The sequence below is a fragment of the Mastigoproctus giganteus genome, chromosome 12, assembly GCF_048544385.1.
Source record: "Mastigoproctus giganteus isolate SK-2022 chromosome 12, ASM4854438v1, whole genome shotgun sequence".
In the NCBI taxonomy this organism is placed as follows: domain Eukaryota; kingdom Metazoa; phylum Arthropoda; class Arachnida; order Uropygi; family Thelyphonidae; genus Mastigoproctus; species Mastigoproctus giganteus.
Window position 1 is genome coordinate 60,256,276 of NC_143586.1, and position 18,196 is coordinate 60,274,471.

General features: G+C 38.1%; 1 protein-coding gene across 2 annotated transcripts in view; it reads right to left on the reverse strand.

The window, feature by feature from the left end:
* Nucleotides 1-18,196, reverse strand: part of LOC150077096 (papilin-like) — a 724,323-nt gene that overhangs the window by 231,196 nt on the left and 474,931 nt on the right. For both annotated transcript variants that reach the window (XM_090386252.1, XM_090386253.1), the window contains exon 23: nt 811-990. In XM_090386252.1, coding sequence (XP_090242378.1) covers nt 811-990 — 180 coding nt within the window. The remainder of the gene's footprint in view (nt 1-810; nt 991-18,196) is intronic.

Consider the following 18,196-nt stretch of genomic DNA (forward strand, 5'->3'; position numbering starts at 1 on the left):
ATGTTAGCACATTACTGTTGGAATCTCGTACAGGAAACACCAATGAACGATTATAAAAGGCAAAAAAATGCCTTTAAGCAAAATAAGTGTTTTGTTATCAGATAAACATTTTTGTAAACAGAATATGGTTAACTGATCCATTGTTCAATATTTAGTACTGTAACATTTTCTTAAAATATATGAAATCATTTTTACTAGAAACTTAGTTTTTGACTTTAATCTCTTCTCCCTTAAAGTTGGTGGGTGTTACAGAAATATGGTTGCCATATTTGAATTCAGCAATGTCAAATCTACAAGCAAAAGATGAATTTTAATGGAGCAAAAAAAAATGTTTGTTTTGTTTTGCCGACCAGTGTAATTTTTAAGTTCTACGCTTGTACTGGTAGCTTAAGAAAAAATTTCATATATGGATAAAACAGATAGAATTTGGATAATAAAAGAGATTAAAAAAGAAAACCACCAAAGAATGGATCAATGCAATGGTATATAAAATTACGAACATATAATGGTTATGATGTCTGATTTACTCGTTAAGAAAGTTATGATAAAAAATAAGTAAACAATGTAGAGAAAAAAGCAACCGATGACAGTGCTTCAAATTCCTGACTCACTAATGAAACTGATTACCAAATGGAGTAATTCAAAAGGAGACCTGGGAAAGAGGTAATTTTTTTAATAGTGTGGATTTATTTTTTGCATTTAATAAAGTTAATAGCACTCGTTATGATAATATAAATGATCAAAAGCAACAAAATGTAACTATTATAAAAATCAGTAGGTAATTTAAATATTTATATTTTCCTCACTTACCTGTAGTGGTGAGGCAAGTCTTCTCACAATCATCTCGGGTTTCAAATCGATTATTGTTACCATCACAGCCTCCATAAGAGAATTGTTCACATCTTTCTGAATCTTTATTATAATACCATTTGGAAAAATTATCTCTGCAAGGCCCCTCATCTTTAGATAATAGACAAACATTCACGGGAGCTATAAAAAAAAGGGAAAAAAATACAATATAAGCTAAAATGGCAAGTCTGTGGTCACTTGTGTTTAAAGGTTTGTCCATTTGCAGAAAGGGAGAGAGAGAGAGAGAGAGAGAGAGAGAGAGAGAGAGAGAGAGAGAGAGAGAGAAATAAAAAAAAAAGATGTAATTAATCCAAGGTGTGTGGGTACTAACTTAGCATTAATAGTAATTACCACAAATTACGTTATGTTGTTAAAAAGCAATAGTTTAATTTTCACAGACAGATTTGGAAACAGTTACACTTTCCATTCTCAGAGTGACTGAAGGATATTCAGGATTGCAACCTGAATAATACTAACATTGCAATGCCACCTTGAAACATAAAACCAAGAATTCAATATAAAACAAATTATGATTTTAAAAATATTTTAGGGATAATTCAATGTATAATTCAACATGGCAATCAAACAAGCATGCAGCCGGGAAACCAATGTCAGTTTTCTGCCTACATTTCCTAAATGATATGACTAGCTCCCATCTCTTCCATTGAGTATGAGTGATATCTTTTAAGGTTATGGTGTGCATCATGGCATTTTTCCATTTATGATTCCCCAGTGAGATAGCGAAAAGGATCTTGGGAGGTGATCTTGGATGTGCTCAGAGCTGGCATAAACCCGCTGTTTGCAGAAAAACATTTATGATTCGGGGCATACCACTTAGGTGGCTTTGGGCTAACCACTGCTACCTGTAGCAGAGCCTGTTTGGTAACTAGAGAAATGGATATCTTGCAAAATTTAAAGTAAAGTTAAGCAAAATTTAAAATAAAAAAATAAAATAAATACCATGGTTCGACCAGCGCAAAGCATCGTGGGAAAGGCAAAAAAGAACCGAGTCGGGAGAGGAGATCGCGCAAAGGATCATGGGAGGTGATCTTGAATTTTCTCTGAGCTCGCATAAACCTGCTGATTGAGGAAAAATGTTTATGATTTGGGTCATACCACTTAGATGGCTTTGGGCTAACCATTGCCACCTGTGGCAGAAACCTTTTGGTAAACAGAAAAATGAATATCTTGAGGGCAGTGATCTTGGATGTGCTCAGAGCTGGCATAAACCAGCTCTGAGCACATCCACGATCATTATATTACATGCACTTCAGCCTTACCAGTTGAAGCACATGTAATGTAGGCGTTACAGTACCCATCTGTATTACTGAAGCAGTTGTATATTTCCATCAAGAGGCGATTCATAAATATTTTTCCACAGCCAGCTGGGCTGGTCAAGAATATTTGAATCGGTTCGCAATTGGGAGATAACAGACTCCAAATTACATGTATAAGTAGAATATTTTGCTTGTCATTGGCCATTAAGTTGCAAAAGTACTCGTTGGTCATCAAGTTTTCGTGTTTCTTTGCAATTGCGCTGAATCGGTTGAGTGTGGCGAGCTTTAGATCCTCATTCATCTTGCTGTTTGGATAACTGTAAAAGTTTCGAAAAGGGTCTTCTTCTCCCAGTTGCGTTACAAGGCTATGCAGTGACCTGTATAGCCTTGTCATTACCGCATGCTTTGCCAGGGTCACCGTCATTGTTGTCTTGACACATTGTCTTACATATTTCAATCATTTTGCGAATGTCCAAGTCCGATTCATTTTACAACCTAGTATAAACTCTTCATTGTCATCTTAGATCTTGACACATTGTCTTACATATTTCAATCATTTTGCGAATGTCCAAGTCCGATTCATTTTACAACCTAGTATAAACTCTTCATTGTCATCTTAGATCTTGACATATTTCATCTCTGACAGTATCTTTGTTTCCTCACTGCGAAATGCAATGTGCAGCGTTAAGATCTCATGCTTGTACTCATTTAGATACCGAGCCAAGTCATAGTTTCGATAGCGTATTATGTGTGGATACTGTCGTTTCTTGCAGATCTCATTAGCAGTGCATGTGTAATTTGCGACAAAGCATGACAGAGTAACATGATCCATCATGATAATATGATTGTAACAATACAAATACTTGCATTGTTGCAATTATACTATTCAACAAATGCCCACAATCAAATGGGTAATTAGATTATTGGCCTAACCTCTCCCAAACGTTGATTTGGTAGAGTAAGCAGCGGGCATGTGTATCCTATTTATCATTAACATTTATTCGGTAGAGTTAGTAGCGTGAGTGAGCATAAATTACATTGTTCATGATTTTGTTTCTAGCTGTTTGAAATTTAGTAGGTGTCATCAAAGATGCTTACACATAAAACATCTTTCACGAGTACAGGGTACACATGCAATTTTTTTTGTTGAAAAACATCTGACCAAATCAAAATCTTAATCATTTAATCAAAAATTTGATTAAATTTCTCTTATTTTATGTACAAAGCCATTAGCTATGATTTAATTTAATTTATTCAAAAAGGTTAGAGTAAAATTCTTTGATATGCTTATCATCTCAGCTGTGCATTGCACAATTGGCTCAATGTGATGGGTTCCAGTTAAAATCCAGCTGTTTCAGACAACTTCTCGTGGATTAAAAACAGGCACAAAATTAAAAGAATGGCTTTATTTATAATTAGAATACAGCTTAAAGATTAAATAAATTAATTTAAAATAGTGTTGATCAAAATCCAAGATTTCTTTTTTAAAAGCAAAAAAGCATGGGAGCCCTTGCAAGAAAAATTAAACTTTATGCACACTTAGATTTCAGCCTTGACCTGATCTAAACTTAGATTGGCTCAAGGCTGAAATTTCAATCTTTAGACCACAGATCATAGACCATTCATGATACTGAAAATTTGATCACAAGGTGCACTGGACACTGGAATTGTGAGCACAAAGGATACAATTTTTTTCAGTTCTTTGTCAACTTTTCTTTTTTAGTCTCCAGAACAGTATTTTTGATAAGTTTGAAAATCCGAACAAATCGGAAGTCAGAACTACCCCCAGTCCTAATCAGTTTGGATTATTGATGCTCTACTGTACTTTGTCTAATTTTAACATTAATCTCAAATATGAAAGACAAAAATTGACTAAAATACTGAAACTGAAAGAAAAAAAATACTGAAAAGACAAAAATTGAAAAACAGCCAAAACCTAAAATTAAGCAAGTAACCCCCATGTCTTTTAATCGAAATTTCCTGTATATGGTATCTGTACTTAAATCTCTCTCTCTCTTGCTCAGCTATTCTGAGTCTTGTGTTGTTTGGCATTATGAGAATGCAAAGGGATGATCAACATGACCTCTATTCCCCTTTTCCATGGTTAGCAGCAGATTCAGCCATCAAGGGGAGAAAACCAACACCTGGCAGCATCCCATGGTGGTGTCGTGAGTTACAAGCCCTCTGGCAGGAAGTCAATACTAAGAGATGTGCATTCCAAAATGTCCACAGGTCATGGCCAGAAACTGAGGTCAAGGCCCTGAAACAAAGATACAGGGAGGCAAGAAACAGATATACTGCGATAATTAGGCAGAGGAAGAAACTCTCCTGGGAGCATCTTGTTTCCACTGTCGGCAACAATGAACCCTAGGGGGGGGGTGATTCGGTAGATCACCTGCAAAATCAAATGACTACATCATGGCAAGACTCCATAAACAACATTTATTATGGAGTCTTTTAAGGTTATGATGTGCATCTATCTTCACCTGGATACTGTCTTCAAGCCTTCCATGCCACGCAAGAACAACTCTAACTATGTGCTGACAATGAAAAATACCAGACAGACCAAACTGAGGGACCCTTCACGGAACTGAGCCTTGCAGCTCAGAAAATCAGGAATAGAAAATCACCCAGCCTGGCCCTCCTGGGGCCAGAGATCATTAAGAAAGTCATCAACCTACTCCTTCAATTATTCAACCACTGCCTCTGCACCGGATGGTTCCCGACTGCCTGCATGTGTTTGCCTGATACTGAAGAATCAGACTAAACAACAAACCTTCCCGGAATCATAGCACTTCTCTCAGTAATTAGCAAGACATTTGAACAACTTCTATGCCAAAGGATTGAGCATCACTATAATACAACTGGTCTCTCTTCAGACAACCAATTCGGCTTCAGGCAGAGTAGGTTCACCATCGATGCCCTAGATAGCATCGTCACTGCAGCTCACACCTGCACCCAGAAATATTTCCTAGACACCTTGATTGACTTCACCGGGGCGTTCGACACTTTATGGTAGCCGAGCATCCTGGGCAGTGCCCATTATATGAGGACCTTTGGTGCATTCTGATATCAAAAATTCAATTCATCCCAAGACTCCTGGAATCAGAGGACACCTATGCTGCATTTTCCAAATTCACCCAAGGCCTCTTCAGAAGGCATAGGACACCCCCCCCCACCACCACAGAACCTACCTGATTTTGTCTTTCCACCAATTTTCCTAGATGGCACCTGTTTCAGGATCTGTAACACCTCAGGACAAGAGCTATGACCTCTGCTGCAAATAACACCTGGTGGTCTGAATAGGGTGCTCTTACCCGATTCACTTTAACTCCCTATCCCTCGGGGGGGAGAGACTATTCCCTGTCTCCTCCCCATCACCCCTTCTTTTCCCTCTGGTGGGGCATGGGCATGCCCCACTGACTCCTGGGGTTGTCTTCTCTATTGGCCTCATACTTCTGTTTTTACCCCCAGCCTTCAGCCTCCTCTCTCTCTCTCTCTCTCTCTCTCTCTCTCTATCTTTACTACTAGTGTCAAAAAATTACTGAGCCTAATACCCAAAGTTTTAATCTTTATATTCCTTTTGTTCAAACCCAATCATTGTGTGTGTGTGTGTGTGTGTGTGTGTGTGTGTGTGTGTGTGTGTGTGTGTGTGTGTGTGTGTGTGTGTGTGTGTGTGTGTGTAAGTCTTAGCCAATGAAATCTCAGGAAACTAGGTGGCAGGATCTGCCAGAGTAAATATCTAATACTGGTGTACCTCCCCCCCCCAGGGGCACAGTGTGGAAAATGCAGAGCCCCTGGTGGGCCCACAATTTTCCACACTGTTCATCTGACTGTTTAGCCATTGGGCCCCACCAGGGGCCCAATGGCTAAAAGGTCAGATGAACAATGGTACACAACACAACGCTCTACAATATCCATACACTTTTAAATCTCTGGCCTCTACAGTGTTCTGTATCACATGACAATGTATGCTACACGGAGATGGGGGAAACCCCTGGTGTTGTTAGACCTTAAACACACTATACCAGTTTACACCTTTTAATACTGTTGTATCAGTTAAATTATTTTTAACTGAAATTAAATTTATTTAACTTGAAATTAAATTTCAAGTTGTATCAGTTAAATTATTCTCATAAAGATAAATCCTTTCATTCTTCATTCCACAGTGTTGAATATCTAGTTTCTTCTCTAATCACTCACTGTGGGTATGCTAGACAGCTCTTTAATCTTTTAACTTCTCAACTAATGTTGCTGTTACCCAAGGTTCAGTTCAGAATCTTTCTTCCATTTTTCCTCTTATACATAAGAGGAAAAATGGAAGAAAGAACTGAACTTTAATACATTAAAGATCTTTTTTTTTTCTGTTGACTAGAAATCTTATCCATAGTTTTGCTGATAATAGCACACTAAATTATACCTTCTAGTGTGAGAAACCTTGTCTTGCACAAAGAGCTTAAACTTCTCAAACACCCTCCATTATTTCCTTAAATGCTGATTTCCAGGTAATTCCTTTGAGTTGGGTGAAGAAAAGTTAGTTAACTTCAATCCTTCAAAAACTCAGTCCTGTCATTTTTTTTTGCAAAAAAAGTTTCCTCAGTGTCAAAAAAGTGGGTTTTCTTTTTTTCTCTCAGCATTACTTTTGTAAACAGTTACTGATTCTGTACAAATCTTAAATCCCTCTTACCAAGGAACCTTGTTCCCACATCTGGAGTGATCCCTCACCCCACCCAAAGCCTTCCTCAAGCTCAGATTCTGTTCAGAAGATGGCAGTCAGGTTAATTAGTGACCTGTCTTTTACGAACTCCCTCCACTCTATTTTATAGACATTTGGTTTCTGCTGCATGCCTTTTATGTGGATACTTTCGTGGGCACTGTTCTTTCAAACTGATATCTAATCCACTACTATGTTCAGACTCAAATGATCATCATCGATTCACTGTCCAACTCCAAATTCACATAACTAACTTTCTCCTTCCTCACTTATCCTTCTGCTTCTGTTTGGACAAATTTTCTTTTCACGCAGTTGTTGGTTTTTAGGAGCATTAGCAACTAAGGCCATATTGCTTCGGGATATGCGGTGGTCATTTCCTGACCTTTCCGCATCCCCCGTATTTGGTGGTTACGGGCCTGAACCTCGGTCTAATCAAGAAGCATGTGCTACTCACTGCTGCTCCTGCCCACCTGGCTATGGAGGCGCCTTTCTTTACACATGTATTTGCTGAAAGTTAAAGGTTTGTCCATAAGTAATGCTTCTTTGGCCATAAAAGTATAAAAGCAGATACAAAGTTGAAATTTATATCTTTCATGAAAAAATACTGGAAAGCATATATATATATATATATATATATATATATATATATATATATATATATTATTATTATGTATCCACTTTGTTTATCAATACATTTTTTCCCATTAGTCTTTCCAACTCACATATGCACTGTGGTAAAAGGATGGGTCCAGCTGTTGATATCATCCTATCACTGTCTTTTTCAGCATTCATAAAAATGTTTTTCATGAAGATATTCCTTCGTATGTCCAAATATATATATATATATAAAAATCAGTGGAGCAGTCAGTTATATGCAGGATAAAAGCAAATTTTCATCTGAGTCTAAAAAATTAACCAAAATTGGATCTTATTTGCCCCAAAACACTGTGGCCATAATTTTTTTGGGATGATGTAGCATTTTGAGATTTTTCTTCCACTGGATATGACAGATGTGTCCATTATGTAGACTGGTATTTAGAATAAGGGTCATAATGAAAGATTCAGGTCTCACCTGTTATCAGGCATTGAAAGTTATTGCAGTCCTCCAATAACTTTCAAATCTGGGCAGACCTTCCTACCTTCAGAATTTCATTTCTCTTGTTAACAGCTTCCATGCCCATTTGTAGCATATTTAATGTGATCTAATGTATCTAAAATGGAATGATCTGGTGCTTGCATCATTGCATATGCATTTATCGTCCTTTTATTTCATCCAAAATCTTAGTATTTTCTTCAATACACACAGACTGCTCTTCTGTGTCGCCTTTTTTCACTTTCTTACTCCAAAGGTGTTTTTCCTTCTGCTTGGAAACTTGCTCATATCCAGCGAGTTTCTAAAAAGGGTGACAAATCCCTCCTATCCAATTATCATCCCATTGCACTTACTTCTAAACTTTCTAAAGTAATGGAGAAGTAAATTAACCACCAACACTTAAACTATCTAGAAACCTTCCAACTGATGAACAATCGCCAGTATATATTCTGCCAGTATCGATGCACTGGTGATATTCTTGTTTATGTTATTCATCTATGGACAAATTCAATGGAAAAGTTTAGTGAAACTCAAGCAGTTGCTCTTGACATTTCAAAGGCTTTTGATTCTGTTTGGCATAAAGGTCTTCTAAACAAGCTTCCATCTTATGGTTTGCCAACTGTTTTTTGTAATTGGATATCCAGTTTTCTTTCTGACTGCTCACTGCGGATGATGGTAGATGGCTCTCTATATCTTCTAACTTCTCTGCTAATGCTGGTGTTCCCCAAGGTTCAGTTCTTCCTCCCACTCTGATCCTCTTTATAGCTGTCAGTGAGATTTCCATTTGGGATTAAGCATCATTCAGGCGATACTGAATCATTGCCAGATGTGAGAATTTTATTGTACTTACTTTAAAAATTATTAACTGACTGCAATAATGTTTCCATTTTATTAGTTACTTTGTTAAATAATTTTTTCCTAATAGGTTCCACATCACTGAACTTCCAAAAATATTTAAAGTGTGAATTCACTTATGAGGGGGTATCAAAAAGTTTGTACCCTTACTTAGAAATAATAGCCCTAGAAAGTAATAGCTCTAGAAAATGATTGAAAACAAGAGTAGCCTTGTGCAGGCGAAGTTTTTATGGCTCTGGCAAATAGAGAGGTTTTTTTTTATATTTTTGCTGTTTTATTGACTTAAATTGGCATATTAATTTATTTTCTAGAAGTACCATATTTCCCCATGTATAAGACGCTCCCATGTATAAGATGCACCTTAATTTTGGGGCCCGAAATTTGAAAAAAAATGTATTACATAAAGTTATTGAACTCAAGTTTTATTCATCATAAAATTCATACAACTCCTCATCACTGTCTTCATATGTTGCCTCATCCTCAGTTCCATCTATGGCATTTGAAATGCCACACTTCTTAAATGACTTGACAACGATCTCAATCTTGATATTATCCCAGGAACTTTTCACCCAGGTACAAACTTATCCTATAGTTTGTTTCTTCACTCTTCCTGCTGGTGTCAAATTGTCCCCAGAAGACTTCATCCATTGGTTCCATTCGTCTCTCACGGTAGCTTTGAAGGGTTTGTTAATGCTGACATCAAGTGGTTGGAGCTGGGATGTCAAGCCTCCAGGTATGACGGCAAGTTTTGTTTTTTGCTCTGCAGCAATCTTCTTTGTGTTTTTTGTTATGTGTACCTTGAACTGATCAAGCACCAATAGGGCAGGTTTGTGTAAGAGCCCACTTGGTCTCGTGCTCCAAACTTTCTCAAACCAGGTCTTCATCCCATCCTGATCCATCCAACCCTTGTCATGAACGTGGACAATCACTCCTCGAGGAATGTCTTCTTTTGGCATTGTTTTGCGTTTGAAAATCAGCATAGGAGGCAGCTTGGTTCCATCGCCACAACAAGCTAGAACAACTGTATAATGGCTCTTTTCATGTCTACTTGTCTTCACAGTTACAGTTTTCACCCCCTTCTTATCAACAGTTCTGTTACTTGGGACATCAAATTGAAGGGGGACTTCGTCCATATTTGCAATCTGTCCCAACTCAAACTGATGTGTCTTCCGACATTGAATGACAAAACGATGAAATTCAAGGACCTTCTGCTCATAGCTTTCAGACATCTTTTGGGCAAGTCTGGTGCGTGTATGCATGCTTAGTCCATTCCGTTTCATGAACCTGAAGCACCAATTGTGTCCTCCTTTGAAATCAGTAACTTCTTTTTCATCAGCAATTCTTCTTGCCTCATGCTGAACCATCTTTGTGGACACAGGAATTCCAATTGCCCTTTGCTCTTCAATCCATATCTTTAATTCCCTCTCTAAATCAGGACATTTTGCTGAACTTGCCTCTCATGGCCTTCTTCTGCTGTGGCGTTTTCAGTAGGGTTTCTTCTTCCCGTAGCCAGTCTTGGATTGTTTTCACACTTGGAGAAGGACCAAACTTACGTTCAATAGCACGATTTCCATTCACTTTTGCAAATTGGATCACTTTTAACTTGAATTCAGCACTGTACGAAAATCTTTTCTGAGCCATTTCTGGGCAGAAGGTGACAAAATGTAATCTAATATACCGGTAACAAGTGCGAAACAATGAGCGTAAAGACAACAAGCGCGAAAAAGTGGGAAATGCAAGTAAAAAAAATCTACAGCCCCTGTATAAGACACACCCAGTTTTTAGACCCCTAATTTTTCGAAAAAGAGTGCGTCTTATACATGGGGAAATACGGTAGCTTTATACTCCTAGTACGATACTTAATTTAATTTTTAACTTCGACAGAGATTTTATAGGTTATTACTTAGTATCGGTAAGGGTATCCAATCCATGTGTTTTACAAGTTTTTACAGCTCTGGTGAATGCAAAGTTTTTAGCTATTTTAGCCGCTTTATTGACTTAATTGTTATATTAAATTATTTTCTAAAAGTAGCTTATAGACCTAGTCAAGATCCTTGGTTTATTCTGAATTTAGATAGTGAGATTTTGGAAGTTAATTAATACTCAGTGTACATAGATTTACCGTTCGTAACTTGCCGCCATTGTTATACGATACAATGTTATATCCCGTACTAGATAGCGTTAGTTAGTATTACCGATTAATCAGTAAAATTTATTAATCTTGTTAAACTTCATTATCAATTAAATTGTACTTTTTTAACTAAATACATATAACGACTTAGATTTTACAAACATAACATTATTAATTAATACATAACTTGATATGGAAGTTATATAATGAAACTCAGAGATAATACACAACTGAAAAAAAAAAAAATATATATATATATATATATATATATAGATATATATATAGTGTTATAACTGCATTGGGCTATAAGTTTAGGGTTATATTTTGTACTGAAATTGAATTTTATTGAAATTGAATCGAAATCATGACTCAGACCAGAGCAGCAAAGAAAAAGGCTCAAGCTAATGGGAGTGCTATGGCTCAGGGGAGAACTGAGGGGGCAGTTGCCCTCTGAATCACAGCCTTTTAAAATGCACTGCTTGCTTGATGTTTGTGAAGCAATTAGGTATGGGATATGACATTGCCAAGGGGAATGTCTTAGTGTGTACGCGATGTAAGGAAATCAGGCGACAACTCAGCATTGTTATGGGCCTATATGAGAGCTTGAAGGACAGGATGGATGCCCTCGAAGGATCTAAATTGAGGGGCCCATCAAGCTCTCAGCTGCCCACATCAATGGCAGAGCTGCACTTGAACATCACGCAACACAGCGGCAACCCCAAGGCAGAATGCGCTAGTCCGACAGGAACTAGTAGTTGTCAGTGATTCTATTGTCAGGGAAATGGGGAATATATTGTGCAAAAAGGATAGGTGGAACAGGACCAGGATATGTCTGCCAGGGTCAAAGGTTGATGATATAGAGCAGATATCATATTTTAAGGGCACAAAAGGTGGTATTGTAATACATGTTGGCACTAATGATATTAAGAGTAGGAGACCGGCAGAATTACTCAACAAGGAGAGGTCACTGTTGAAAAAAAGCCGTGAATTAGGGTTGAACTTGAAAGTGTCTGCAATTCTGCCCAGGCATGATAGGAGGGAATATAGGAAGAGAACTTTGTCGATCAATTTGGCCCTGGAGCGATTGTGCAAGGTTCAAGGGGTAGAATTTTTCTCAGTCTGATCTGTGCTTGTTAACAGGAGAGACTACTTCTACAGGGATAGGATACACTTAAATAGAAAGGGTGCAAGAATATTTGCTGATGCTATCGAGGCAGTGTTAGGTGGGTTGGAAAACTGCTAGCTTGGGGGGGATACACGAACTAATAGATTAACAGTAGCAGCTGGCAAAGGTAAAAGTGATTCATGCACTGCTTCTGTTGGAATGAGCAGCAGCCTGGAAAACAAGATGCAGGATATTTAAGAGACTGCTGGGAGTCATTGCGGTACAAGGAAACACATGGGTTGTGTTAGGGTAGCTAAGAATATGAACAGGTGCATGTATACTTCTGTGTCAATGCTAGGAGTTTGGTAAATAAATTTGATGAATTTGAGGAATTGCTCAAAACATCAAAGGCAGATATTGTTGGGATATCAGAGAAGTGGTGTCACACAGATATAAAGAATGCACAAATGGAATTTGGGGAGTACAATGTGTACAGGAAGGATAGACAGGATAGGAAGGGAGGAGGGGTTATGCTATTAGTTAAGAAACACATAAAATCCAAGGAAGTGCAACCAGTCAGCATTGCTGGACAGTGCAGTGTTGAGTCAGTTTGGTGTGACATAAGCACTGGGAAATCAAAATTGGGAGTAGGAGTGTGTTATAGGCCTAATGACTCTGATGAGTATAATAAAAAACTGTACAGGGAAATAGATAAAGCCAGTAAATCAGATAGTCTTATAATGGGGGATTTTAATTTCCCGGATATTGATTGGAATTTGTGGGTTGGTCACTCACACACTAGCAAGACTTTTGTGGATTTAATGGATGATTGTTTTCTACATCAGCATGTTTGGGAGGCAACTAGAGGGAGTAATACTCTTGATCTGATTATCAGTAGTGATTCTTCATGCATTAAGAATCTGCAGATAAAGGAACCAATAGGTTCCTTTATCTGCAGGGAAGGGATTTTGCTGTCGTAAAGGCGACTATGGAGGTGTGAGACAGTATTTAAATTCTATACGGTGGGACCAACTGATGATGTTACTAACAGCAAATTCAAAATGGAAAGTATTCAAAGAATTAATCTTGGAAGCTACTAGGCTTTACATACCAACTGAGAAATATTGTTCAGGGTTTAGGCCTAAACAGATGTCAGATGAACTAATGAGACATGTGGGAGAGAAGAAAAATGCATGGGATACATATAAATTAATGGGTGACATGGAAGCCTATGACATATAAGCTGGTCTGTAACCAAGTCACAAAGGAGGTTAGGTAGGCAAAGACAGATTATGAGAAATCTTTGGCAAAAGATGCAAAGAAAAACAGAAAAGAGTTCTTTACGTATGTAAACTCTAGAAGGAAGGGGATGAATCAGATTGGTCCACTGGATATCGATGGTTCAACTGTTGATGATCCTGCTCAGAGGGCAAACAAACTAAATGAGTATTTTCCATCTACATTCACACATGAGAGGTTATTCAGGGAAGGGAATGCCAGAGGTGAACTAAACTCTGGCAGTGAACTAGATGAATTAGTAATAACTGAGAGGACAGTGGAGGAGAAATTGTTGAAGATAAACATAAGTAAGGCACCCAGGGTGGATGGGATCTATCCAGTTATATTAAAGGAGGCAGCAAAGGAAGTAAGCAAATCCTTAGCCATAATCATGAGAGCTTCCTTAGACTCAGGAAAGGTACCCATGGACTGGAGTTGTGCAAATGTGACCCCAATTTACAGAGGAGGATCAAAGTGCGACACAAGTAATTATAGACCTCTTAGTTTAACTTCTGTTCAGGGAAATTAATGGAGGCACTGGTTAAAGAAGTATTGCAGGATCATCTAGACAAGACTTCAGTTATAGCTTGAACATAGCATGGGTTTGTTTGTTATTTGGTTTTTAGGAGCATTAGCAACTAAGGCCACATTGCCATGGGTTTGTTAAGGGGAAGTCTTGTCTGACCAACTTGATTGGATACTATGATGTAGTCACAAAAGAACTGGTTGCAGGGAATAACTTTGATATCATATATTTGGATTAGAAAGGCTTTTGATACTGTTGCACATGGAAGACTGCTGCACAAATTGGAGCATTGCGGCATTGGAGGAAAATTGCTGCTATGTATAAAGGAATGGTTGAGTGGGAGAAGACAGAGAGTGGTAATCAGTGGACACTGCTCTTCGTGGACTAATGTTATTAGTGGAGTCCCTCAGGGTTCAGTTTGGGTCCATTGTTGTTTTCTGTATTTATAAATTATATTGATGATGGTATATCAGGCTTAATGTCCAAGTTTGGACACGATAAGAAGGGTGGCAGGGTTGTTAATGACACTAATGACAGTATGCTGCTGCAACAGGATCTAGAAAAGTTGAGCAGATGTGCTGAGCGGTGGCAAATGAAGTTTAACATTGACAAAGTAAAGTACTACATATGGGAAGCAGTAATCCCAGAGTAACCTATCAACTCTATGGTACCACACTGACAGTGGTAGAGAATGAAAGGACCTGGCAGTAACTGTGCAGGCAGATATGAAGTTTTCTGAGCAGTGCTGATGGTCTGCAAGAGTAGTTCATGGTATCTTATCAATGATATACAGGAATTTTTCTAGCAGGGATAAGCAGGTGATTATCCCCTTGTATAAGGCAATGGTCAGCCCACACCTTGAGTACTGTATACAGGTTTGGAGAAGTCATTTTAAGAAGGATGTAGAGCTGTTGGAATGAGTACAGAGAAGGACAACATTAGTGAATGGAACAAAGGGTTGTTTTTATGAAGAAAGGTTTAAGATTTGCAGATTACAGTGTTTGGAGACTAGGCACCTGCGAAGTGATCTGATTGAGGTATATAAAGCCTTGAATTGGTGAGCATGCTCAATGTTGATGGGATTCTTCCTCTTGCTCAGAATAATCACCTGAGAGGGCATAAATTCAAATTGATGAAAGACAGTTGTAGGATAAATGTGTGAAGTTTGCATTTAGCCAGGGGGTAGTTGATTGGTGGAACAGACTTCCATCTTTTGTTGTGGAAGTTGATAGCCTAAATAAATTTAAGGCTGAGCTGGACAGGTATTTGGAGCGAACTGTTGTGTGAAATCAGAGTGTTTTTTTTTTTTTTTTTTTTTTTTTTTGGGCTGATGTTGCATAAGCTTGCTTTCTTGCATCGTATGCCTCTACTAATGATAATGCTAATGCTAAAGTTGAAATTTCTCACAGGAACTTGAATCTTTTCTATGTACGCTCCATGTATAGTAACACATCTATGGATCAGTTGTTTAATGCCTTGATCACAGAAGTCTGCATTTTTTGCCTGAAACCATGATTCCACTTCATTGATGACTTTTTGAGAAGAATAAAAGCAGTGTCCACACAATGGTTTCTTCATTACTTGAAACAAGAAGAAGTCTGATGGTGCTAGGTCAAGAGAATAGGGTGTGTGTTGCCGTATTTTGAAGCCACTCTGGGCAACAAAGTTGGTGGTGGCAACGGCCATGTGAGTCGGTGCATTGTCTGACAGAAGATGGACACCTTTGGTTAACTTTCCATGCCTTTTCTCTTTCAAAGCTAAACGTAACATTTTCAAAACATTTCTGTAGTATTCTCCAGTAAGTGTGGAACCACGTGGTAGGTAATCTGTCGGGTTAAGTCCTTTTTTGTCCCAAAACATGGACATCACCTTCTTTGTAGATGGAGTGGTTGGTCTTTGCCTTTCTGGGAGGTGGGGAGGTGTGCTTTCACTGCTCTTACATGTCTTTAGTCTCCGGATTATACTGGTACACCCAGCATTCATCATTTGTCACCAACCGATCAAAAAAGTTCTCAACATCCGTATTACACAAATCCAATAGTTGTTGAGAACATTGCATTTGACATTGCTTCTGCAACGGCGTCAGCAATTTTGGAACCCATTGTGCAGAGACCTTAGACATGTGCAGATGGTCATGTAAAATGCTGTGGGCAGACCCATAACTAATTCCCACTGCATTTGTGATGAAATGAATTGTCACACATCTGTCACTCAGCACCAGCTGCTCAACCTTTGCAACCATCTCATTGTCTGTGGATGTTGATGGCCTTCCTTGTCTTGGCTCATGAAAGACTCTTGTATGACTGCACTGGAACTCCTGTTTCCACTTTTTTAGTGTCATAGAATGGACAATTCTGCCCATACACAGCTTTCATTTCTTCGTCAATTTTCCGAGCTTTCGTGCCCTGCAAATGCAGGAACTTGATCACTGCTCGATACTCCACTTTTTCAACCATAGTGTCCTTCCCCAGATTCCAGGCTCCACGTCTGGTATATGATCACCTGTGGGAATGAAATTTCACATGTTAATTATTGAATATGTAGCCAACTTATGTTAAAAATGGCATCTATCTGCTGATGTTTTATCTAGTTCAGGGTACGAACTTTTTGATACCCCCCTCGTATTTATTTTAATCTTTGTTCTTGTTAAATATATTAATTATATTTTATAGGTCTTCAAAGAGTCACCTGAAGACTGTAGTACAAGATGAAGAAGCTGAGGCTGGAAATGGTTCCTCTCTTCCACAGTAACCTCATAGTGCTGGTGGAGCTATTGGTGGAATGCAGATAGTGGAATCTGATAATGAAGAGAAGCAATCAATTTTTGATTACTGCAGGTTAGAAGTTTCTGAGTGATGTATTTTTGGTGCAGATTTTTAAACGTTTTTTTAACGAAACCAATACAGCCAGGCCTTGCATAATGTGAGTTCAGTTAATGTGTTTTTCAGTTAAGACTATTTGAAAAAATTATACCATTTTTCGCTTTACATGATGCAAATTTCCGGTTAACAGAATCTTTTTTTAAGTGATGTTGAAAAAGATTTGAATCATCCGCTAAGCTATTCAGGTGGCAGATGACTTTCATCAACTGGTGAAATACCACCACTTTGATTATTGGAGGCTTGAAGTGGTGAAACCCATGTTTAGTCTCTAGAGCAAAGTTTCCGGCATCCCCCTCCCCCCATACTTCTCCTTTAACCCATGCATGGTACTAAGTACTATAGGTTTTGATACCTTTCGTGTTTGGGGTTTTCATAAAAAAAAAAAAAAAAAAAAAAAGCTTACCACATGTCGGACGGGTAATAAACAAGTGTTTGCCCACTGCCTGCTTCCGTGTGTTCCATCAACGGAAGCAGACGCGTTACTTGTTTTTCTCCTGTTAATAAAGTCATGTGCAGACTTGCATTTAAATCTACTTTTTAAATGCAAAAAAAATTTTAATTTTTTAATAAGCCAGATGAAAATGTTACCACAAAGGAGATATCTTTCATATTGCAGATAACCTCAAACAAAAGGTTTGAGGTTTTCTCTGCGATATTTATTTCACCAGGACCTACAGAAGATGGTTGTCAGCTACTGGAAATTGATTGATGAAAAAAAAAAAAAGCCAACACTGTTCAAATGACTCTTTTCCAATATTTCCATAATAAATAGCTTCTTCACTGTGTATTTTATGCAATAAACATTTAATTCTATAATTATTTTCATTATCTTTTACATGGCATACAGTTAAAAAGTTATTTAAAGGGTATTTTTAAAATTCTTTACAGACATTCCTGAAGGTCTGTAAAGAATTCGATTAACATGTTTCTGTTTGCGCAATGCACTCGTGGGACAAATTAATCATGTTAATTGAAGCCAGCCTATATATATATATAGGGGTCCATAGATCTCAGTAATTTGGGAATCACTGCATTAGAGGAAGAAAGGGATCTGGAGGCCTCATTTTAAGAAGGATGTAGAGCTGTTGGAACGAGTACAGAGAAGGGCAACAAGATTAATGAATGAAACAAAGGGTTGCTCTTATGGAGAAAGGCTTAAGTTTTGAAAATTACAGTGTCTGGAGACTAGGCACCTGTGAGGTGATCTGATTTAGGTGTATAAAGCCTTGAATGGTTTGAGCATGCTTAATGCAGATGGGATTCTTCCTCTTGCTCAAAATAATCGCCTGAGAGGGCATAAATTCAAATTGAGGAAAGACGGTTGTAGGATAGATGTGTGGAAGTTTGCCTTTAGCCAGCGGGTGGTTGATTGGTGGAACAAACTTCCATCTGTCGTTGTAGAAGTTGATAGCTTAAATATATTCAAGGCAGAACTTGACAAACATTTGGAGTGAGTGGATGGGTGAAATAAGGGTGTGTGTGTGTG